Source organism: Equus caballus, chromosome 1, assembly GCF_041296265.1.
Source record: "Equus caballus isolate H_3958 breed thoroughbred chromosome 1, TB-T2T, whole genome shotgun sequence".
In the NCBI taxonomy this organism is placed as follows: domain Eukaryota; kingdom Metazoa; phylum Chordata; class Mammalia; order Perissodactyla; family Equidae; genus Equus; species Equus caballus.
In genome coordinates this window covers 27,886,052-27,912,085 of record NC_091684.1, presented here as the reverse complement: position 1 = coordinate 27,912,085, position 26,034 = coordinate 27,886,052, and the positions used below count along the sequence as shown (strand labels likewise).

Here is a 26,034-nt window from a genome sequence, read left to right as displayed (position 1 = left end):
GGACCAATCTTCCTCAGCAAAAAGAGGAGGATTGGCAGCAGATGTTAGCTCAGGGCTAATCTTCCTCCAAAAAATAACAATAATAATAACACATAAATAAACAACCTTTTGGGGTCAGCCCGGTGGTGCAGTGGTTAAGTTCGCACGTTCGCTTCTCGGTGGCCTGGGGTTTGCTGGTTTGGATCCCGGGTGCAGACATGGCACTGTTTGGCAAAAAGCCATGCTGTGGTAGGTGTCCCACAGCAGATGTTAGCTCAGGGCCAGTCTTCCTCACCAAAAAGAGGAGGATTGGCAGTAGTTAGCTCAGGGCTAATCTTCCTCAAAAAAAATATAAAATAAAAAAATAACCTTTTAAAAAAATTGCCTTTCAGGAAATCTGCAAAGTCATGTAGCCAAGGCATGTACAAAAGAAGAAATCATGACCTGAAACAACCGCCAAACCAAAGATCCTCCTTCCCATGGAACACAAGGACAGGGACACAACCGGAACTTGACAGTGGGACGCGTCAGAAGAGGTCCCTCATTCATGAACATCTGATGTTAAAATTCCTTCCCACCTCATCAAAAATGTTTAGAACCCTGTCATAAATTTTTAAATCTCTACCACAAATGCTTGAAGTCCACCAAACAAAATCTGTCTCACCAGTATTTCTATGTGCCAGCCTGTTCTCCCTAACCTTTTAAATTTTGCCCCAAATCCTAACTTGGGGAGACAGATCTGAGGGCAAACGCCCCCCTGTTCTCCCTGCACATCGATCTTGCAGAATAAAGCTGATCTCTTTTCCCAAAGGCTGATGCCATAATTAACTGGCTTGTTTATATGCATCAGGCAGAGAACCCCAATTTTGTGCAGGAACACACTGACTAATAGTGAATAAAAAGCTTAAATTTCAATTCTCTTCAAAAAATAGTGGTACAGTTAGATAATTCTTTGTTTAAATATAAAATATCCAGCCTACAAAGTACTCGTACCCGAAGAGTAACAACTGAAATTAAGTCTCAAGCACTTAAAATAAAGTTTCACACTTTAAAAATATTTCACAGGGGTCTAGCCCCAATGGCCTAGTAGTTAAAGTTCAGCATGCGCTGCTTCAGTGGCCTGGGTTTGGTTCCTGAGTGTGGAACCACATCACTTATCAGTGGCCATGCTGTGGTGGCAGCTCACATAAAGAAAAGAAAAGAGAAAGACTGGCAACAGATGTTAGCTCAGGGCAAATCTTTCTCAGGAAAAAAAAAAAATTCATACACACAACGTACACAATTCCCTTCAGCACTAACATCTCCCTCCCCCAAAGGAAAGGAAATCAGCTGCCCCAACAGCTCCAGGTAACTGCTGAAAACAGGAAGCAAAGAGTAACTGAAACCACTAAGAAAAGCCTCCTTAGCAATCTGCAGCCTAGTGAGCAAAGTCATTTTAAACGTCTGTTTCAGGTCTTGTCAGTAATTCACCTGGAAAGAAGTGAGTGGCACTTACATAGAATACGTAGCACAGGTCTATCCGGCAAACTGTTTAATACACGTGGCAGTTTCAATCAAATGTTCATTTTTCAAGGAAATAAGTGTGTCAATATAGATAACAGGGTAATGATAATAGTAAATATGTACATTCAGTGTTTTACTAAACTTCATTGGAATTTATTTTGTGTTTGAAATACAAAAGTTAGAATTTATACGTTTTATAATCAACCATTCTCATTCTAAGACCACTGAACACTGCCCTGAAACCTGAACGGAATGGATAATGTTGAACAGTTTCTTCAAGTTTTCTCACCAGCCTGAAATTTATTTTAATCTTCATAAATACAACTTTAATTGCATATTACACATATTAAACTAGTTTATTTTATAGAAAAAGAAAAGTTAAAGCTATATCCTTTTATCTGTATGCCTGCTATCATACAAAGCAGGCACATTTTACACACAGCCTTTGAAAACCCTAATCCTTGATAGATGAGCAAGTAAAACCAATGAAGTATAGTGGTAAGTCAGTTGGTTTCATCATTATGTTGCAGTCAAGAGTCCCCTCTATAACATGACCACAAACCAACTTACTTACAAATACATTCCCTGGAAAACAAGGGAAGTCAGATCCAAGTTTAGATTAATTCTCCTACTAATACCACTGACAATCTAAATCACAATATCTGTAGTTAACAGGGTCACCTCTAACTCAAAGAACAGCACTCTGAAATAAACCATAGCTTTGAAGGTATTTTTGTAAACTGTGCTCCTTCTAATCATAAAAGTAATACATGGAAGGATATAATCACAAAATATTTTAAGATGAAGGAATGACAATTTTTCCCAAAAAGGAAGACTCCTTAAAACTGTGTTGTGTGTAAACTGTGTTAAATGTTTCACTGCCTCTTATCTTTTAAACAGCTCATGATGAACAGTTTTTTGTTCGTTTTTCATTTCATTATTTTCATTCAGAGGTCTTTATATCATTTGCCCCAAGTTGTACCATATATTCCTATAAAAGGCCAACATTCATAGTTTGCACACACATGTTTGCAGAAGACTAACAAATTCCATGTAGTAAAATCGCACTTACCTACCCACTGGGACTTATCATTTGCTATCCTCTTACCCTGCTTTCTTTTTCTTTTTCTTTTTTGCACATTAACACTTCCAGACATAATATATTTGACAGTTTGCATACTGTCAATTCCTGTTTCTAAAACGTAAGTTCCATGAGGATGAAACTTGTTTTGTATTGCTGCTGTTTTCCCAGTTCCTTGAACATTAGACCTACCTGATACATAGAGACAGAAATAGATGAATGCCTAAACCTCTCCACTTTTACGCTTTTCAGAGGATAATTCTTGCGTAAGCCTCAAAGTGCAAGAATACTGCACAGTTCCTCCTTTTAATGCTCTAAATGAATCTCTGTGAAATCTACTCTTGGTTCAAAAACATGTAAGATTCTTGGTTTGATTAAGGTAATATTTTGCTAACATTTTGACATCAGGCCTTGGAACAGAAGGTTCCTTGTTCTCTGACAGGAAATAAAACTGAGGAGATCTTGTCAAGTGAGAAATGCAGTACCTGCTGCCTTGACAACATGATTTTCTTCTTCAAGCAACAACATGCTCCAATCTCTAGTTTGAAACCGTAACCAGAAAATATAATTTATTTCATATGTTCCTGAAGTGTCAAAAACATACCAAAGACTTGAATTTTGTTATGTTCTCCTGAACATTCTACTGCTGCTACTCCTAGAATTCCATTACCTCTGCCATATCACACAGAACACTATATATTTGTTCCACATCAGCATAGGAAGGTTGCTTCTAACTGAATGTTTTGAGTAATACCAGACCAACAATAACAGTAATTGACATGAACAAGAGAGCATGTAAAAAACAAAACAATACATTTTAAATGACTGAGCTTGAGGATATGTAGCATGCAATCTATTTCTTCAAAACATTACTATAATTAACTAAGGTCTTTCAAAAACATAAAGGTAACAGAGCTGAACAGTTTTTACATTCAGTAAAAATATATATAATACTTTGCGCCTTTAGTAATGATTCTTGAATATTCTTTCAAAAAGCAGGTAAAAAATTCTGCTTTATTTCAAAAAGTCATTCTCCTACCAATGAGCTCCTTCGGACTCGCCATTCAACTTTACTTTAGCTGCTATTTTTCCTCTTACAAAACAGTAAAGAAATAAAAATCAGAAAGGCAGAAATAATCACGACAATATTTCCACCTTTTTGTATATAAATTCACATTTATGGCTTGGTTCATTTATTTGGTAAAAATTCAGAGATGGGCATAAGTTCAATGCCTTAATAATGCTAACATAATAATAGCTAACATTTACTGAGTCCTCACTTTTTTTTCATGTATTATTCTAAGCACTATACATATTTTGCCTAATTGAATTCTCACAACCACCGTATGAGTTAGGTACTATTATCTTCATTATACAAAGAAGAAAACTACATAGAGCAGTTAAATAATTTGACCAAGGCCATAGAATTATACTTGTGGTGAAGAGTGAAGATTCCGGAGCCACAGTCTCTGAGTTCAAAACCAGCCTCCTACACTAATTAGCTCTATGACTGAGCAAATTATACAATCACTTCAGTTTCTTCTACATCAAAATGCAGAGTTGGAACAAAGATTCAATGCATTAACAAGGGTAAGGTGCTAAGAACAGTGACCGACACACAGTGCTTAATAAATTATTTATAATGCTAGATCCCATAATATTTAATACTTGTGGCCTCTACACAATGTAGTACTTTATGTATGGAGGAATGTTATAATAGGTCTCTACTTCCCAAATCAAAACTTCAGAGCGCCCAAAGGCTAGACAATTTCACACATTTTTTCATGTCAGTCTAAGTATCCTAAATGTAATCTACTATCTGTAGGTTTGTTTCTTTTTCCCTGAAAGCTCTTAGTTCCACATAGAATCATCTCATTAAACCTACTGCAAAAGTAAGTAATTCAGGCTAAAATTATGGGATTTCTGACTTCAAATTTGTGAAAGATTCCAAAGTTTATTCTCTAAGTTACAACTTAATCTTATTTACGGCATGATACCAATTAAATTTCTATAGATACATCTTAAAATTCTTACAATTCTGATACAGAATGTTTGAGCTATTCCAACCTATACATTTTTAGCTTGTTTACTTAGCAGCTCTAAAATTTAAACCAGATAGAGATATACAAATGCCTAACTAGATTCTAAGAGGAATAATTTTTTTAAAAGTTCACAAAATGTTTTTTAAGGATAACTAGTCAAATACATGTAATACTCATCTTTTCAGGCAAATTACTTCAGACAAAATACTGCAGAGTAATGCAAATCTGTGTTGTAAAACATTTAGACTATAATGGATAACTCAAGATTTTCACTTTCTACAATGTCCTGACCCAAATTTAGAGCATAACAAAACCTGTCCTGTCCTTAGGAATTTACAGAGAGTAATTTCATGACAAACACAGTGGTAGAAAAAGAATGTGTAACACAAATGCTAATTAAACACCATATTAAAAGTAGACTAGGCAGAAAGAATCAGCAGCATCTATAAACCTAAATATGAAAAGCAAAATCATACAACTTTTAGAAGAAAACAGAGATGAAGAGCCTTATGACATCAAGGTAGGGAAAGCTTTCTTAGATAAAAGACAACACAAATCATAAAAGAAAAGACAGACCAATTTGACTATGTTAAAATTTAAAGGGCCGGGCCCTTGGCCAAGTGGTTAAATTTGCAAGCTCCGCTTCCGCGCCCCAGGGTTTCGCCAGTTCAGATCCTGGGCTCGGACATGGCACCACTCGTCAGGCCACGCTGAGGCAGCATCCCACATGCCACAGCTAGAAGGACCCACAACTAGAATATACAACTATGTACCAGGGGGCTTTGGGGAGAAAAAGGAAAAATAAAACCTTTAAAAAAAAATTTCATGAGGCCGGCCTGGTGGCACAGCAGTTAAGTGCACACTTTCCATTTCTCAAGGCCCAGGGTTCACCAGTTCGGATCCCAGGTGCAGACATGGCACCACTTGGCAAGCCATGCTGTGCTAGGCATCCCACATATAAAGTAGAGGAAGATGGGCATGGATGCTAGCTCAGGGCCAGTCTTCCTTAGCAAAAAGAGGAGGACTGGCAGTAGTTAGCTCAGGGCTAATCTTCCTCAAAAAAGAAAAAAGAAAGAAAAAAAACCTTAGAGCTTATTCCTGCCAAAAACATTTAATCTGAATCTAAACATAAGGCAATGATCAGACAAATCCAAATTGAGGGACATTCTGCAAAACAACTAACTGGACTCTTCAAATATATCAATATTTTGAAAACAAACAAAAAGGTGGGGACCTGTTGTGGATTAAAAGTAATTAAAGGGACATGGCAACTAAATGCAATGCATGATCTTTGACTAGATGCTGGACCAGAAGTGGGGCTGAAGAATAGCTACAGAGATCACTATTGGGACAACTGAGAAATTTTTTTTTCCCCTGAGGAAGATTAGCTCTGAGCTAACATCTGCCAATCCTCTTCTTTTTTCTGAGGAAGACTGGCCCTGAGCTAATATCCGTGCCCATCTTCCTCTACTTTATATGTGGGATGCCTACCACAGCATGGCTTGCCAAGCAGTGCCATTCCGCACCCAGGATCTGAAACAGTGAACCCGGGCCGCCGAGAAGCAGAACGTGTGCACTTTCCGCTCCGCCACCGGGCTGGCCCCAAGAAATTTTTAATATGCACTGGATATTAGACAATATTGTTACATCAAGGTCAAATTTGATAACTGTATTGTAACTTTGTAGGACATCCATGCTTTTAGGATATTCAAATAGATCTTTTGAGGGGTGAAGCGTCTTGATGTCTGCAACTTACTTTTAAATGGTTCAGGAAAAAAATGTACACAGGAAAGACAAAGTAAATGTGGCAAATGTTAACAATGGGTGAATCCAGGTGAAAGGTGTAAGTGTATTCGCTTAACTACCACTGCACTTTTCTGTAAAATTGAAATTTTTCAAATAAAAAATTGGAATAAAAATGTAAAACTTCTGCATAACAAAGAGAGAAACTAAACACTGAGAAGAATTTGGCAACATCATAACTGAGAGAGGATTATTATAAATTATAAAGAGAGCTACAAACTAATGATGGAAAAGCAAATAAGCCAACAGAAAAAAGAATTAAAGATATAAACAGCAATTTACAGAAAAGGAAACCTTACAATAAATGGATGTAAAGAAGCTCAAGCTCACTTACAATCAGAGAAAAGCAAGTTAAAATGAAATTTAATTTCATTTTAAAATTTAAAAGTCTGATAATATCAATGTTTGTAAGGCTGTGGCAAAACAGAAACTCTCACAACCTACTGATGGGTATTTTGTATTTAGTTTTTTGGAAAATAATTTGGCATTATCTAATAAAGTTGAAGATCCTTACACCCTACAACCTAAGAATTTCCTAGGCTTAGAATTCTCTCTCACACATGTAAATAAGGTGACACATCCAAGAATGTTTATTACAGCACTATTAATAATAGCAAAAAAAGTCAGAAACATCTAAATATCCATACACAAACTGGTTTATTCATATAATGCAATACTATAGAGCAATGAAAATGAATGAACTAAAGACATATCTACCACATGGATATCCAGCAAAAATAATGTTGAACAAAAACTCAAGTTGCAGAATCATACGCATATTAAAAAAGCATATCTGCACGTTTATGGATATATACATATTACTAAAAATATAATGGGAATGATAACTAGTGAATCCGTGACTGTGTTTACCTCTAGAAGAGGACAATAGGACCAGCAAGGATTCATACAGGACTCAACTACATGTGTAATTTTATCCCTTTAAAAAATATATATTGAAAAGACAGACCACAAAATTAGAAAATGGAAAAAAAACACCACAGCAAGTAAATATGATTGTCTATGATTAGACGATCATTACATTATTTTCTGTATGTTTGAAATATTTCATATTTTAAAATAAACTTAAGTTAAAATAGCAAAGAAACCCCATTAAACTGAACCAAGGAGCTTTTATTTATTTTTGAAGAAGAAGATTAGCCCTGAGCTAACATCTGCTGCCAATCCTCCTCTTTTTGCTGAGGAAGACTGGCCCTGAGCTAACATCCACACCCATCTTTCTCTACTTTATATGTGGGACGCCTACCATAGCATGGCTTGCCAAGCAGTGCCATGTCCACCACACCCAGGATCTGAACTGGCGAACCCCGGGCCACCGAAGCAGAACGTGCAACCTTAACTGCTGCGCCACCTGGCCAGCCCCCCAAGGAGCTTTTAAAAACATACTCCACTGGACATTTGAAACGGAAACATACTAACATCTAGCAAACTTACTGTTATATATTTTTTAGCCATTAGACTTCAGGCACCAGATTTCAGTCTTCTCTTTCCAAGCAGACCCTGACATAGCAGGTTTTTTCATCTCACACTCTTGATAATGCTTCCCAACAGAGAGAGACACATAAAAGGTAGGAACAAATAGTTCAACACTCTCCAAGTCAATTCAAGCCTTCGAGATTCTGTATTCTGCCTAAAGAGGGGGCAGTTTTGCTCCTCTGCTGGCAATTTTGCTATTTTTATTCGTTTGCTGCTAAAGTTGTTTTCCATTTAAAAAAAAAAAAAGCCACTGCAAACTTTGGTAACCAATCACAGAACACAATCAAATTTCACATGGTAGGGGCTGGCCTGGTGGAGTAGCGGTTACGTTGACGTGCTCCGCTTTGGCGGCCAGGGCTTTGCAGGTTCGGATCCCAGGCATGGACCTAGCACCACTCATCAGGCCACACTGTGATGGCATCCCACATAAAATAGAGGAAGACTGGCACAGATGTTAGCTCAGCAACAATCTTCCTCACACACACACACAAAATTTCAAATGGTAAAAGGTCGTAAGATTTACTGTGTCAAATGACAAGGACCTTAGCACTCCATAACAATTTGCTATCAACTTCTTTAAAGCAGGTAATTTTTCAGGTCTGAACCTAAAAAACAAATAAAACAAATGCCAACTAATCAAAAAAAAAGTTATCTTACTTCATTAATTCTGTTGTATCTGCAAGAAATCCATGTAACATATCCTGTAAACAGTTTACGAGAATTACTCTCTCCAGTTTTATCTCATATAATTGTTCCACCAAACCCTTTGTCTTAGTGACAGCAATCTATTCATTAGACCCTCAATATATCCACTTTCAAATCTTCTCCCTACTCTCGTGTCACTTTCTCTGTTTTCCCTGATCCAACCAACATACAGTAATCTCTCCACTCTGAACAGAGAGCAGTAATAGCTAACATTTACAGAGAATTTAATGTATGTCAGTACTGCTTCAATAGAATTATCCCATTTAATCCACACAACCTTGTGAAATTTGTTCTATTTTTCCCTGTTTCATGGTGAGTGAAACTGAGTGAGACTCTCTAAGGTTAAGTTCTCCAAGGCTGCGTGGGTGGTAACCAGCAAGCCAGGTCTCAAACCCAGACTCCAAAACCTAGGCCCTTAAATATATGTGATGCTTCCTCCCAGCTCAAAGAACTGACTGCCTTTACTGCTCACATGTCACTTAACATATGCCCTGTGATATTTAACATTCTGTGTTTGTAGATGTTGGCTAAGCAGCTCAAAATACTATATTCATTCAACAAAAATTTACTGAGAGCCTGTATACCAGGCATTGTTGACTACTGAGCATAAAAGCACGTTGCAGCATCTTTACAAATGAAAAGTAGATGAATTCTCTAGATATACGAACATTCCAGAAATGCAGTTAATTGCAAAACCAGAAACAATATGTAGCGCTGGCCCAGTGGTGCAGCAATTAAGTTCACACACACTGCTTCGGTGGCCTGGGGTTTGCCAGTTCGAATCCCAGGTGTGGACCTACACATGGCTTATCAAGCCCATGCTGTGGCAGGCATCCCACATATAAAGTAGAGGAAGATGGGCACCGATGTTAGCTCAGGGCTAATTTTCCTCAAAAAGTATATATATACATGTACACAGCAATTATAACTACATAAAAATTATGTTCAGATAAGAACTGGAAAAGAGTATAGTCATAAATACGATTTAAGTTGGGGTTTGTTTTTTGGGTTTTTTTTTTACTATTTCACTAACAAGCTTTTTGATGAGAGTTAAGCAATAAAAAATGTATTTTTAATAAAACACGTTTTGAGTGCTCCTTTCTTTCCCTATAAAACACCAAAAACAGTCTAGAGACAGATGAATGGACATCCCTCCTAACAATCCACTGTAATTCAGCTTCCTTTAGGAAGACAAACCTGATGTCACCAGTAATGCTTGCAGATACCATTAGTAAATACCTATAAATCTTCCTAAAATTATAAACTTTTGGAAACTTGTAACTGATTGCAAATTTTCATACAATGGAATCAAATCTTAGAACTGAATGAAAACTTGAAGAACATCTCCTTCAGCCCTTTCATTTTACAGATTAGCTGATTACTAAATTCTAAAAAAATCTAAACTTTAGATTAATGAGAGCAATGCGGCAACCTATACTGTTGAAATGTAGCGGCTTATACTGCAATAGAAGTGCATTTCAGAAATAAAGTCTGTGTGTGTTAGCATCAGCCCAGCATGTGGAGTTCTAATTACGAACTAAGCTGTGTCTTCTTGAACTTAACCTCTTCAGGCCTGGATGTCCTTATATGGATAAATCCTAACCATTGTTGCAAAGTGTCGTGGTAAATATTTTAAAAAGACCTCAATAACATCCAGTTTCCATGGTTTCGACATTCTCCCTTTCACATAACAGTGAGCAGAGTTTGCATCCACCGCTTCAAGAGGCAAAACGAACAGCGTGTAGACATTACGAAACAGCTACGGTTCAACCAAGAAGAAGCTGCCCGCACCCGGCCGCGCAGATGCGCGCGCACAGCACCCTAGAACGGTGACCGGTCACTGCAGAGCACTGTCGTCTACAAGACATCCCGCAAACACATCGCGCGGGAAGACAAGAAACCTGACACCAAGCTCTACCACTGCTTTCAAGAGCTGAGGCCCACCGGAGTCAAACCCCTCAAACCTTAAGCTCACAACTAACGGCTCAGGCCTCAAATGTGCATCTCACTCTCGGCTCTCCCTTGGCCCGAGGGGTCCCGAGGAAAAGGAAAGGACTAGACTGCCAGCGGACAGCTCACCCCTGACTTGGGAGCCGTTTGGAAATGGCCAGCATGTTTTTTGAGGAGGCTTGCAATTTGATGTGAGCTTTCCAGGAAATGCTGCAAACGACAAAACTGACAAGTGAACTATCAAGTTGGCAGTTTCTGGCGGTTCCTGCTCAAACGCTGTCACCGTCTCATCCTACCACCGCGGCCCGCTAGCTCCCCGCGGGGGACCGGGGACGCGCAGGGGGTGAGGGGCCCCGGGTGCAGACCGGAGGAAGCCCGGCGTCGGCCGGAAGAAACACGCAGAACTGAGTAAAGGGGTGTCTGCCCGAGCGGGGTGGGGGCCGCCCCGGCGTTAAGAGAAAGGCGGGCGACGGGCGGGTCCCGGCGAGGCTGGCTCGGCGGAGGCGAAGGGCCGCGCTCCGAGGAGGCGGCGCGTCCCGGCAAGCCGACGGAGGGGAAACAATGGCGCGGCCGTGACGTGAGGCCGAGGGCGTCGCCGCGGCGCGGAGCGAGGGGCTGCTCCGAGGCGGGGGCGACCTGGGGCTGAGGGGCGTGCGGGGACGCGGGCGCGCAGGCGGGCGCCAGAACGGAGAGGGGCCTGAGGGGCGCGGCAGCCGGGCTGGGGAGCGGGGACAGGCGGCGGCCCCCGCCCCGGTCGCGCGCTCGGCCGCGCACCCCCTCACCCGCCGGCTCGCTCCTTCCCCCCGCCCGCGGGCCCCGCCGCACTCACCGGGCCCGCCGCTCGGCAGCAATCCCAGCGCGCAACTGCCGCAGCCGCCGGGGCGCGCGCCCGCCCCGCCCCACCGCCCCGGCACCGCCCCCAGCTCGCGCCCGCTCAGGGATCGGCGCGCTGTTCCGTCCCCCGGCTCCGCCGCAGAAGCCGGCTGCCGCGACGCTCCCTGGCCGCGCGCTCGAGGGCAGCTGCGATGCGGGCCTACTCCTCGGTCCCTCGCGCGGGTCTGGGGATCTCCAAACAAGAGAACATCGATTGTTGCCCGGCTGTGGGATGACGCACGTTGAGGACCCTTCCACGTCCTTTAGGTCTCCATCCCTTGACTTTCTGCCCGGGCTCCCCTGCGAGGCCCCAGACTACTTCACCACGTTTTGCTTCTCCGCCTACACTCCAACGCTTTGCCTTGGGGGGGAGGGGGGCATCCTTTTTCCCCGGTCACAGAATCTTCTAGTAGAACGGACCTCACAGCCCTCGTGGTCCAGACCCCCAAAACACGAATGAAAGCCATTGATGACTAAAAGTACCAGCTTTGGAATTTGTCAGAACGGGTTCGAATCCCAGTTCGCCACTTACAAATTGTGTGACATCGGGCGGGTTACCTGACCTCATTATACCCCATTCCTACCCTACAGAGTGTTGACAGGATGAAATATGATAACAGGGGGAAGGTCCTCAGCACAGCCTTGGCACATAGCACTCAGTAAATGGTAGTTACTATATCGAACCCCCAGCCGCGCCACCACCACCATCACCATCACTTCCTGTCTATTTCCGGAGCAATGCATTCCTTGGTCTCAGCAGCTCTGACCAGTTACAAAGTGTTTCTGAAGCTTCCACCCTCTGGCCCAAGTCCTATCCCTTGGAGCCTCAGGGAACAAATAGGTCTAATCTCTCTTCCACCTTCTACTTTTCAGATACTTGTAGACTTCTGCCCAAGGTCTTCTCTTACTCAAGACCAGTATCTCCCATTCCTTCCATTGTTCCTCCTTTGCCCTGGTTTTGAAGGTTTTTATCCTCATTCTCCTCAAGCATCTAGTTGGTTAGATTGTGGCTTCTTTAGAGTATGTCACCCAAGACTGAAGCAAATGTTTCTGTTTCATCAGAGCAAAGCAGGACTGTAGCTTCCTCCGTATAGGACTTATTGCCTTGCTTTCATGCAATAAGGTTCTTGGCACCTGCACTATTGATTCATGGAGCTTGCAGTCAACTCAAATCTCCAAGACTTTTTAATGAGTGCTCTGTAGAGCATTTGTACTGTGTCCTGTTTTTGAGCCAACTTCAGTTCAGGTCAGCAGAAGACAGGCCATGGGCCTCTCACGTACTAGATTTTTCAGGATATGTGGAAAAAAAGGAATAGGAGTTGGAAGTTAATCTAACATGACCTTTTAACCAATCACATTTGGGAAAAGGCCAAGGTTTGTTTCTAAAGACCATAGCACTGAGCAACTTTCATATATAATATATATGCACACAATGTGATCTCAACTGAGCACAAAAATGTGCATGTACACACGAAAGACTAGAAGGAAATATGTAATTCAGTATGTTAATATTGGTTTTCTCTCAGTGACAAGACTTGGGGTGGATTCTTTTCTTCTTTAAACTTTTCCATAAATTAGCCAGTGTTTCCACCTTGTTTACTTTTATAATCATGAACTTTGTTTCAAAAAAAAAATTTAAAAAATCAGAGCGATAGAACAACTTAAATTAAAAATGGGAAACAAAGTTAAGAGATAGACTAGGAGAAAACATTTGTAATATACAAAACAAAGGATTTGTATCTGGAACATATAAAGGACTCAACAAATCAATGAGAAAAAAAAAATCCACTAGATTTTCCACTAGAAAGATAGGCAAAGAATATAAACAGACAGTTCACAGAAAAGGATATACAAATTGCCAATAAACACACAAAGGATGCCTGACTTCAGTATTAACCAGGGAAATGGAAATTAAAACCGAGATTGGCAACAATTTTCAAGCTTCATAGTATCAAAGACTGTAAATTGGCACAGTCACTTTAGAGGGCAATTGGACAACACCTATTAAATGCGTGTCTCAGCAATGCCACTTCTAGTTATCTACCATAATTCCACGTGCATATAGAGGTATATACAAGGTTAATTACTACAATATTGCTAACAAAGAAAATCTAGAATCAGCCCAAATGCCCACCAATAGGGAAATGGCTAAATAAAATGTAGAATACTCATATAATAGAATTCTGTGGAGAATTCAAAAGAAGTGACCTTGATCAAATGTTAATATAGATCTATCTCAAAATCATGTTGAATGAAACTTACAAATTGTAGCATAATATATAGTATTGATATTTTTAAAAAATTCTTCCCCAAAATGCCTAACTTCAGTCTAACCATGAAAAATCCTCAGACAACCCAAATTGAGGGATATTCTACAAAATACCTAACCTGGACGTCAAAAGTGTCAAGGTCTTGAAAGCCCAGGAAAGTCTGAGAACCGTCACAGATGAGAGGAGACTAAGGAGATAAGACAGCTAAATACAGTGTGGGATCCTGGTTGTGATCCTGGAACAGAAAAAGCACATTAGTGGAAAAACTGGTAAAGTTCTAATAAAGTCTATAGTTTAGTTAATAGTATTGTACCAATGTTCCTTTTTTAGTTTTGATTATTGAACCAGGGTTGTATAAGCTGTCAACATTAGGAGAGGCTGCATGAAGAATATACTGAAACTTTCTGTACTATCTTTGCAACTCTTCTGTAAATCTAAAATTATTAAAAATAAAAAGTTAAAACAAAACACAGACATAAATACCATTTTTTCCTATCATCACTGCTATAATGTTTGTGTCCCATCTAAATTCATATGTTGAAACCTAATCCCCAGTGTGATGGTATTTGGAGGTTGGGCCTTTGGGAGGTGATGATGTCATGAGGGCAGAGCCCTCATAAATGTAGAATTAGTGCCCTGTAAAAGAGACCCCAGAGAGCATCCTAGCCCTTTCCACCCTGTGAGGACACAGCAAGAAGACGGCTGTCTCTGAACCAGGAAGCAGACCCTCACCTGACACCTAATCTGCTGGTGCTTTGCTCTTGGACTTCCCAGCCTCTAGAACTATGAGAAGTAAATTCCTGTTGTTTATAGGCCACCCAGTCTACGGGATTCTGTTATGGCAGCCCAAACTAAGACAATCACACATTAAGTTCATAAAAGATTTTTTAAACAGATTATAAGGTTACACACCAACTCATATAAAAGATTATCTCTAAAGGTAGGGGGTAATGTTTGATTACCCATTGTGAGATTACCAATGTGAGATTGGGGATAATGTTTAAAGGGAGTATTAGCTTTGGTTTTAATGTTTTAAAAGATAAATGTATTCATGTATTGCTTTTATAACCAAAAATTATTTTTTAAAAATGCAAAAGAAAGCACAAGGATAGGACATTTGGCCTCATGACTTTCAGGGGTAAGACAAGCCATGCCTGCTATGAAACAAGCTTATAAGAGAGGGTTGGGGAGCCTGAGGAAGCAATGAGGGGCCACGAGGGGCTTGCTTGGGGTCTCTAACTTGACACTGGCTGAACGGCCTGGCACTGTGTGGCAAGAGAGGCCACCGTGGCCTTGGCTGGCCTCTCACCAGACTTCCTGCCCAACCCCCCACATGGCTGTTCTACTCCTATGATCAACACTATTTTCCCCAGAACTCCGTAAACTCTGCGTCACCCAGAATGTGAGCAGCATTCACAGGTCACTCATCAGTTTTCTGCCTCTTGGCAGCAGCTCTCAGAAAAATGAAAGCATTTCTCAACACCCTGGCCTGGGGCCTAGAAATAGCCTCCTGCTGCCCAGAAATCTTTCTCCAGGAAGTGTTCGGTCTGAGTTCCAATCAGCCCCCTCAGAGGTCCCCTCTCTTTTTCATCCTTCTTTCTCTAACAGCATAGGGTCAGCGCTGACTGTGATAAGAGCCCAGTACAGGCACTATGCGAGGAGACAGTTAAGCAGAGAACATTTCATCTAGGTAAAAACATCTAGTCAAATTTGAGAGACAGGATATCCATGAAAGACTCTGGAGCATCTACGTCTCTTCAAAATTATGCATTGAGGGCCCGCCAGGTGACGCAGCGGTTAAGTGCACACGTTCCTCTTCGGCAGCCCAAGGTTTGCTGGTTTGGATCCCGGCTATGGACATGGCACCACTTGGCATGCCATGCTGTGGTAGGTGTCCTATATATAAAGTAGAGGAGGATGGGCACGGATGTTAGCTCAGGGCCAGTCTTCCTCTGCAAAAAGAGGAGGATTGGCAGCAGATGTTAGCTCAGGGCTAATCTTCCTAAAAAACAAAAAAATTATGCACTGAGCTCCTACCATGTGCCTAACACTGATCAATAGAAAGATGAGTTTCTGCCCTCCTGGAGGTTTCTGACCACTTGGGAAGATGGGCTTTAAATACACAAATAATTATTTTACCACAATTTGGGTAACTGCTGTGCAGGAAAAGTAAAAGATGCTATGAGGGAGAACAAAATAGGCGCTGGGTTTGCGGGTAGGGAGATGGTCAGGAAACACTTCCCTGAGAAAATAACATCTCAGCTGAGACCTGAAGGATGGGTAAGACTTAAGCAAAAAAGTGGGAGAGGGGCTTGCTTGAAGGAGTGGAGAATTCTGAACGAGGGACCAATAGGTAGAAAGGCCCTAAAGTAGAGACGAGTTGTGTGCATCTGCAGAATGATCAGAAGCCTACAAAGAAAGAGAGAAAGTTGCAAAAAAATGGTCCCGGAAGGAGACAGGGCCAGACCTCGCAGGGCACTGTAGACCAGATAAACGATCTGGAGCCTTATCGTAAGTGCAATGGAGAGGGCATAGAGCAGAGGAATGGCCTGGATCACATCCACAGTTTAAATGAATGGAATGTAACCAACCAATCAATTGCCTCATACATTCAGGAAAACTAATTCATTTGAATCAAGCAAACATCTCCTGGTGCCTGTTGGAAACTTCCATTGGGTCTTTACTACATGAGAGAGACAAGACCTGCAACCTTTATCACAATCGTTCTATTTATTGAACACCTACCAGGTGGTAAATACTGGAGAGCCAAATTGATCCCCCACCCACACTTTAACCCAGAGTTGCTGAACATCTATTTAGGAAATTAGACACTTGAGTAAAACATGAAGGCAGGTCATTATAAGCCCCATCCCAGATTAGTGACCCCAAAGAGCTTCAGAGTTTCAGGAGGGATAGATTCCTGAGGAGACAGATGACTCAGAATCAAATACACAGAGACACTACTTCACACCTACTAGGATAGCTATAACTGAAAAAAAAAAAAAAGTAAGACAAGTGTTGGCAAGGATGTAGAGAAATTGGAACCCTCCTGCATGCTAGTAGGAATATAAAATGGTGCAGCCTCTGAGGAAAAGTTTGGCAGTTCCTCAAAAAGCTAAACATAGAATTACCATATGACCCAGCAATTCTACTTTGGGGTATATACTCAAAAGAATTGAAAACAGAGACTCAAACAGATATTTGTATGCCAATGTTCATAGTAGCATTATTCACAGTAGCCAAAAGGTGGAAGCAACCCAAGCATCCATCAACATATGGATAAACAAAATATGGCATATCATACAATGGAATGTTATAATTCAGCCATAAAAATGAATGAAGCTCTGGTATCTGCTACAACATGGATGAACCCTGAAAACATTATGCTAAGCAAAATAAGCCAGACACAAAAGGACAAATATTATATGATCCCACTTATGGGAAATATCTAGAATAGGCAAATTCATAGAGACAACAAGTAGACTGCAAATTACCAGGGGCTGTTGGGAGAGGAGAGGAAGAGAGAGTTATTGCTTAATGGGTACAGAGTTTCTGTTAGGGATGATGAAAAACTTTTGAAAATAGTGGTGATGGTTGCACAACACTGTGAATGTACTTAATGCCACATACACTTAAAATGGCAAATTTTACGTGATATATATTTTTACCACAGTAAAAAAAAAATTCAAAAACTTTTAAAAAAGGAATCAAATACATAAATAGGACCATTTCCTCCATGGTCACTGGGCTTCTTCCAAATTGCCACTTTTCAGTTCGTCACCTCTGTGGCCCTGCACATGCTATTTCCTCTGCCTGAAAAGCTCTTTTCAGTTTTTGGACTCTATTCATCCTTTAGGCCTTAGCTCAAATGTTACTCAGAGAGGCCTTCCCCCTCCCCCAACCCTGGTGTTTTCTTTCATGCTGTCCTGTACCTTCCCCTCTCTTCTCACGATTGCAATTAAATAAGTATTTGTGTGATTATGTCTTTAATATCTGCCTCCTCATTAGGCTGTAAGCTCTAGGAGGACAGAGACAGCGTCTGTCTTGTCCAATGAGGGGATATGGCACCTAGCCCAGGGTCTGGCATGCTGGGGATTTCATTTATATATTTTAATTAGTTATTTAATAACTAAATGAATGTGTGGTAGGATTGTGAGAGGATTTTATTTTAATGACTTTTACAATGCTCTAAGTTCGATTAAATTATTAAAACAACGAAAAAAGACACGCACCCAGGCTCTCATTCTTACATCCCTGTGCTCTCGCTTGGGAAGCCATCAGCAGTCTTGTGGAGCAGGAACCTGAGCAAGACACCAGTACAATTTGTTTCCAGGTAGATCTGATATATTACTAACTGTTCCAACCTCGGTCTCTAAATGTCCATCTAAATAAGCGATAAGTTGTTGGACTGAAAATGGAACACCTCTTCACTGTGGCACCAGAACTGCCAGTCTCCCGTTAAAGTGGTGCAAGCCCACCTGAGCATTTCTCACATTTCATTAAGCAGCATCCATATTAGAACTAAAGACTAAGGCATACTAATGTCAGAAAGAGAAACAGCACTTACTTGTCTATTCAGAAAGCCAATTCTCTGATGAGTTTGGGGAAGTTTAGGCTTTCTACCATTAGTCAGCGAAAGCACTTCCTGATTGAGTTTTCCCCATCTTGGCATTTCACGTCAACCTCAGTAAGCAATTTTCTGTGCTACAAGGAAGCTAAACAAATACATAATTGTTTTTGAGAAAAGAAATAGAAATAGAAGCTAATTTAATGTATTTATATTCTGGCTGTGGATATTTGTGGGAAATGAAAGATGTGACAACACAGGAAGAAGCACACGACTCACTCACAACAGCTTTTATAGAAAGAAATTTCGTCCGACAGACCATTGATTCTCTCAGCCCACAATCCAGTCTTCTCTCTTTTTACTTCTTTGCATTTTACATATGAAATGCACAAACTGGGGAGTGCAAAGCACACCAGTGACAATAGACAGTAGGAGGCTTTTGATCACAAGTAAAAGCAAACCTAGTTAACACAGCCGTAAACAATCAGAAAGTCCAGAGGTACAGAAGACTCCAGGATACATAATTCAGTCATCGGCATTGCCCTAAGGAACAGGTTTCAGCTCTCTGCCCCGCAGCCTTCAGAGTGGCTTTCTTCCTAAAACAGGTCCCCCTCATGTTTGTAGGATGGCTACAAGTTTCCTTGTTCATGTCAACAAAAGACAGGGACACCTCTCCCCACCACCAACTCTAAGTCCTTCCCTTCAACCTAACTGGGATGAATTAGGACACAGCAGACACCCTGGACCAATAACCCTTGCCAAGGAAGGACCATACAGTGATTAATCAGATTTCGGTCCCTAGGGTGGGCGATGGGGAGGATATGTGAACAAAACTGGAATTTTTTTTTATTCTTCCTCCTAAAGCCCCCCAGTACATAGTTGTATATTCTTAGTAAGTACTTCTGGTTGTGCTAAACTGGGATTTTTGATAGGCAGAAGGAGTGGGGAACGGATGCTAGGTAGGCGGTCAAGAGTGTTCACTACAACTAGCAAACCAGAATCTGCCCAGACCTCAGGTCACAAGTAGTATTAGAGAAATACACACATTAGAGAATTAGAGAATTTCACACATCCACTAACCCACTTGTTTTTAACCTACGTAAGGGATAAGAACACGCTCTCATCAGCAACAATGGCTCATGACAGTAGTGATTCTCAGAAACATCAGGATGCCTATATTCTTGGTGGTGTTCTTTATCCTACTACAGTCCCACTTTCCTAGAGAGAGAATGGTATCTCTCAGTAGTATCAGAGACTTGGGCCTGCCACCCACTTCAGTCCTCGTTCATGCTGACTCCTGTTTGGGTCCCACCCTAGTCCTTCCCAATTTGGGAAATTTACTTTGGGAGTCTGAAAGTATATTTTGGTATGACTAGTTCTGTGACATGTTAATTAGATATTCCTTGAAGAAAAAGTTCCATTCTTGCAGAAATCATGAAAGGCCTATTTAAACTCTTAGCACTCGCAAAACTTGGATATTTGTCATTATAAATTCCTGGGACAGCACATCCACTGTCTTTTTAAGGTGGGGCCTTTGTAAGCAAGAAAGTGGCTCTAGCTCTCAGAGCAAAGAGGTGAGGCCTCATCCAAGGATAGACAACAGGGGTTTGCAGAGGGATTTCTAACCGGGATGCATTATTTTCTTCAAGCAATGATTCTCAAACTTTACCAGTAATAAGAGTTGCCTGGGGAGCTTTCTAAAAAGCAGATTCCAGACCTTATCTCAATCTCTGGCCGTGTGGCCTCGAAATTTGGAATTTAAACAAACTCCCCAGGTAATTCTGATACGGGTGGTCCATGTGTTCTCTGACAATGCTAACTACCTCAGGCCTGCTTGTGACAATAATCACTGTTGCCATGGGAGCAGCCAACGTGAGCCACCTCCAGCTGCCTGCTGCCCAGGCAACAACTGACTTTTAAGGTCTCTTCCTTGTTTGCTAGCCCAAGGAGCCATCGTGAACAACAGTTTTCCAACACTGCAGAAACCATACAATTGACGGAAACAAACAAACTGACTCATGGTTACAGGATCAGGGATTACAAATTCCTCCATCACCTCACCTTCAGAGCATCAGTCTCTTAATCCCCTTTCCTGGCTCCACTTCAGAGGTCAGATACTAGCCCTCAATGACCGCATTTCATTGGCATGAATAGGGTGCAGTCCCGAGACCCAGACAGTTTTCCAAGCCTGCCACAGGCTGAGGTCCTCCCTTACTTGGCATCTACAGCACTCTCGCAACAAGTGTCGTATTGGGTTAAAAGTAAGTAAATGTTCTCTCATTTGAGTGATGAATAGTTGAGTTTATTACTTTAACTTTCAGCAAACCCAAAAGAGTTCTTTGCGACTAATTTTTTGATCAGATACTAGCTGAAAGAAAATCCATAATAATAGAAGAGAGAATAGGTTAAGTACTAGGATCTGCATCTGATCCCTTAGCAGGTGTGGTAAACAGAATAATGGCCTAATCCCCAGAACCTGTGACTATGCTACAGTGACTATGGCAAAGGAGAATTAAGGTAGCAGATGGAAGTAAGTTTGCTAATCAGCTGACTTTAAATAGGAAGAGTAGCCTGAATTTTCCATATGGATCCAATGTAATCACAAAGATCCTTAAATGTAGAAGGGGGAAGGACAAGAGTCAAGTGTCAGAGTGAGGCAATGTGAGAAAGACTTGACTGGCTGTTGCTAGCTATGAAGATGGGAGGGGGCCACGAGCCAAGGAATACCTGCAGCCTCTAGAAGCTGGAAAAGGCAAGAAGAGTGATTTTCCTCTAGAGCCTCCAGAAGGAACGCAGAAACAGCCTGTGACACGTTGATTTTAACCCCCTGAGACCCATTTCAGACTTCTGACCTCCAGAACTGTAAGATAATACATTTGTGTTGTTTTAAGCCACTAAGTTTGTGATAATTTGTTCATCAGCAATAGGAAACTAATACACAGGGGATTAGGAAAGAAGGCCAGAAACAGAGACAGATCAGAGTCAAACAAATGTGCGCCTCCCTGCTCAGTGCCATGCTCCTTTTCTCTAGTGGTGGTCCAGGGAAAACCCTCCATCCTATGAGTTTCCCAGAAGCGTTATCCTTGAACCAGGTAACCTGGTTCAGAAAATGCGCTGGATTAAAGAAAGAGATTATATTTTGATGAGCCACATTCACATACACTTCTTTTTTTGGTCCCTTCAATGAAGGTGTGTTTGTTTTTCCCTTTTTTTAATGAAGGATAACACATACATACATATATACAAAGAAATGTACAAATCATTTTTGCAAATTCAACACACCTATGTAACCACCTCCCAAATCAAGATATAAAATACAGGGGCCGGCCCTGTGGCCGAGTGGTTAAGTTGGCCCGCTTCACTTCAGCGGCCCAGGGTTTTGCCTGTTTGATTCCTGGGTGCGGACATGGCACTGCTCGTCAAGCTGTGCTGAGGCGGCATCCCACATGCCACAACCAGAAGGACCCACAATTAAAAATATACAACTACGTACTAGGGGACTTTGGGGAGAAAAAGGAAAAAAAAAAATCTTTAAAGATACATAATACAAACAGAAGCTTCAAAACTCACCTAATGCCCCTTCCCGGGCACTACTTCACCACCCACGGAAAATCACTACTCCGACTGCCACTGCCACAGATACATTTTTGCCTGTTTCTGAACTTTACATAAACGGGCTCATACAGTATGCATGCCTTTGGGTCTTGCTTCTTTCACTTAATGTATTTGTAACAGGCATCCATATATAGCAATTGTTTGTCTATTTTCATTGCTCTATGGTTTTCCATTGTTTGAATATAACATAACATCCATTTTTTTTAAAAGGGAAAGTGTGGGTTAAGTTTCATCCTCTTCCAGGACTTCAGACTCTTTTTCTGCTTATAAGTAACTGTGAATCTCAAAGCAAAGGTGGAACATCCAGAGTTTCCCAAGTACATTTGACCACGAAATTTTCTTTTTCTACAAAGCATCTTATGAAACTAATATTTTGTAAGACATGCTTCAGGAAATCCTGGTCTGGAGCAATGGTTTTCAAGCTGTGTTTCTCAAAGCTCTAGGGTCCCAGATAGTGACTCAGTATGGCATAAAGGACAAGAGAAAGGTCAACTAGATGCCCGCTTCTACTTCAACACATCTCCAGCTTTATCTTTTTTAAGACGGGATTCCACGTAGGGGTGTGTGTGTATATATATTAACTGCCCATATGTCTACATTTGAGAAAAGGGTTTGGTTGCTTTAAAAAAATGTACTTGAAAACTACCAGTCTGGGCTCTAGAGGACCTCTCAGAAGGCCTTTTCTTGGACTCAGGTTCCAAGCTACAAGGGCTCGCTAACCTTACCCAAAGTTCATTGCCTTTGTTGCTGTCGTCTTGCCAGGCTCTGTCAAATGACCGTTCACCCACACTGACTCTTTCAGTGATGCTGTAGAAAGGGCTCAAAAGAGATCATTGACAGCAGCTCAACACAGATCAGGCAGCTTAGTCCACAGGCAGCTTCTGCCTATGGAATCAGAGGCTGAAAATAGATCATTACATGCCACAAAAGTCTTAAATTGCTTCTAACTAGGCAGCACGGTGTAGGGATTAAGAACATGGGCTCCAGAGCCAGACTCCCTGGCTTTGACTTCTGGCTCTGCTGCTACCTAGCTGTGACCTTGGGCAAGTTTCTCAACCCCCTCATGTCTTAGTTTCCTCATCTTTAAAATGGAGGTGAAGATAATAATAGCATCTACCTCATAGGCTTGATGAGGATTAAATGAGATCATATTTGTACAGCATCTGAGACAAGGCTGGGCATCTAGTAAGCACCAAATAAACGTTTGTTAAATAAAACCAAAGTGGCAATGGCACTTTTCTTTCTACATGAACTTGTGATGGCAAAGCTCAACTCCAGGCATTTTAATTCTTTTACTGTTCCCTGTTTACCACTGCTCTCAAGGTGAGACACTCTCTGTGGCCTCCCACACGCCTGAGGAGTTGGGGTCACATGGCCCTCCAAAATGGTGAGTGGTTACCAGACTTGGGGTTACCAGGATTAGTAACATTTCAAAAGCAATTTTGGGGATTCACATAGGGTGACCATCTTTTAACTATGCCATTCAGGAAATTAAAATAAACTGCCATCTACTATCATTACCATTTCATGGAGGGCAATTGTAACACCAAAACAGTAGGAAGAACATAATCTCAGAATAAAATACAGGGCTTTAAGTTAAATTGAGCTTATTAAATTTCATCTTGAGCCAGTGGCCAAGGGCCAAGCCCTGTCTATGACCCAGCATTTGGCTAACACGGCTCTACAGGCCCTTCTGAGTGCTCCTGGACACACTATGCGTTATAACGAAACACTCCCTGAATCTCTCAGTCTCAAAACTAGTACTAACACCCCAAACTTTGCAAAGCTGAAGGAGTTTGCTAATGATCCCAGAGAGCATTGCTACGCACCGAGGTGGATGGACCACAAGGGAACTGGGAGGAATTATTTCAGTCATTCCCTGTAGCATTTGATGGGGATATTTAAAACTTTGGCTCCAATTCCAAGAAGCCAAGAACTCTGCACTACCTGGGTGTTTCAGAAAAAACCTCCCATCTTTCCCCCTGTGTCTTTCTCTACTCTCACACTACTACCACACTCACAACACTTCTGACACCAAATGTGGGGGGCATTTCCCCACACCAGTGGGGAACGCTATGTGATACCCGTGGGATGTCCTGCAATTTAACTCAATTCTGACACTATCTACCTGGAGATAGCATCAGATCCCACAGATTAAGGGCTCAGTCCCATGAGACTGGCCCCCCACTTCAGACGCCAACTGCAAGTAGTAGATCCCCAGCTTACTCACAACTCTGTCTGCTTTGGCTACACATCAGAGGTTCCCATGGCCTCCTCCCCCTTGGATTCGATTATTTGTTAGACTGGCTCACAGAATTCAGAGGAACACTTACATTTACCAGTTTAATAAAGGATATGATAAAGGACACAGATGAACAGCCAGATGAAGAGATATATAGGGTGAGGTCTGGGAAGGTCCTGAGCACAAGAGCTTATGTCCCCATGGAGTTTGGGTGAGTTACCCTCCCGGTACGTGGATGTGTTCACCAACCTTGAAGCTCCCTGAACCCTACACATTTGGGATTTTTATGGAGGCTTCATCAAGTAGGCATGATTGACCATTAACTTCATTCCAAGCCCTTCTCCCTTCTTAAGAGAATGGGGGGCGAGGCTGAAAATTCCAAGCCTCTAATCATGGCTTGGTCTTGCTGGTGACCTGCCCTCAATCAGGAGCCCACCCAGAGCCACCCCATTAGAACAAAAACACTCCTATCAGCCAGGAAATTACAAGGGTTTCAGGAGCTCTATGCCAGGAACTGGCAGGGAAAGAGACCCATATATATTTCCTATTATCTCACACTAGGTGTGCAGAGTTTTTCTTCCCAGACACAGTGAGAGAGCCCAGGACGGGGAGTCAGGATACACGGGCTGTCATGCTGACCCTACTGCTAACCCACTGTGTAATTTTTGGTAAGGCTCTTAACCATTCAGAGATTTGTTTTTCTCTCCTTCAAACGGAGGCAGTAATACTGCTGTTTTAGGGATCAGATAAGTCATGGCTGTGAATATGGTGTTAAAGCACAGTAAAGGAATGAGTCTTTGTAACTCTCAGCCTCCACCCCCTTCTAGTCAGGGCCCCGTTTCCCTACTGTTTATACCAAGGATCCCTCCCTCCACACTCTCCTTCAGCCTGACATGACTCCACAGTACAACCCTCCAGGACAGCCTCCTAGGCCTTGGCTTAGAGCAGTGGGGGTACGGACGAGACCATTTTTTCTCTTTCTCAGAGCCCTGGTTCCCCAGATCTCTCCAGAATGCACTGAGCTGCTTAGCATTAAACACTCAGGAATCCACAGATACTCTTGGAATTTCAGCTCAGTGAGCCTGTTCAATAATGCTTCTTGCTAAACTAACAAAGGGTGATAATAGGAGAAGACCAGGAGACACTCCATTCCCCTGCCTCCAGGGAATCTTGGCAGCTCAACTTTCTAGTGTGTTCTATCTTGAAGAAACTTGAAATCAGTGGTTCTCAATTCTGGGTGAATATTAGAATCACCAGGAGAGCTTTTAAAAAATACCCATGCCGGGAACTACCTCAACATAATAAAGGCCATATGTGACAAACCCACAGCCAACATCATACTCAATGGGCAAAAACTGAGTGCCATCCCCCTGAAAACAGGAACGAGACAAGGATGCCCTCTGTCACCACTGTTATTTAACATAGTACTGGAGGTTTTGGCCAGAGCAATTAGGCAAGAAAAAGGAATAAAAGGAATCCAAATAGGGAGGGAAGAAGTGAAACTCTTGCTGTTTGCAGACGACATGATCTTATATATAGAAAACCCCAAAAAATCCATTGGAAAACTTTTAGAAGTAATCAACAACTACAGCAAAGTTGCAGGGTATAAAATCAATTTACATAAATCAGTAGCATTTCTATACTCTAATAACGAACTAACAGAAAAAGGACTCAAGAACACAATACAATTCACAATCGCAACAAAAAGAATAAAATACCTCGGGGTGAATTTAACTAAGGAAGTGAAAGGCTTATACAAGGAAAATTACAAGGCTTTTCTGAAAGAAATGGATGACGACATAAAGAGATGGAAAGACATTCCATGTACATGGATTGGAAGAATAAACATAGTTAAAATGTCCATTCTACCTAAAGCAATCTACAGATTCAACACCATCCCAATCAGAATC

The 26,034-nt window shown here is 41.6% G+C and overlaps 1 protein-coding gene across 33 annotated transcripts in view; it reads right to left on the bottom strand.

The window, feature by feature from the left end:
• NT5C2 (5'-nucleotidase, cytosolic II) overlaps positions 1–26,034 on the bottom strand; it is a 139,410-nt gene that overhangs the window by 83,941 nt on the left and 29,435 nt on the right. For 5 of the 33 annotated variants that reach the window (XM_070221668.1, XM_070221747.1, XM_070221661.1 and 2 more), the window contains exon 1: positions 11,387–11,458. The exons of 9 other annotated variants lie outside the window; for them this stretch is intronic. Coding sequence is in view for 1 of the 24 variants with exons in the window: in XM_023640185.2 (XP_023495953.1) it covers positions 7,861–7,881 (21 nt within the window). In the remaining 23 variants the exon portion in view is untranslated. Of the gene's footprint in view, positions 1–7,860; positions 7,962–10,686; positions 11,316–11,386; positions 11,484–13,818; positions 13,936–26,034 lie in introns of those variants that run through there. 19 more of the 33 variants (XM_070221743.1, XM_070221557.1, XM_070221564.1 and 16 more) reach the window with 14 other exon arrangements.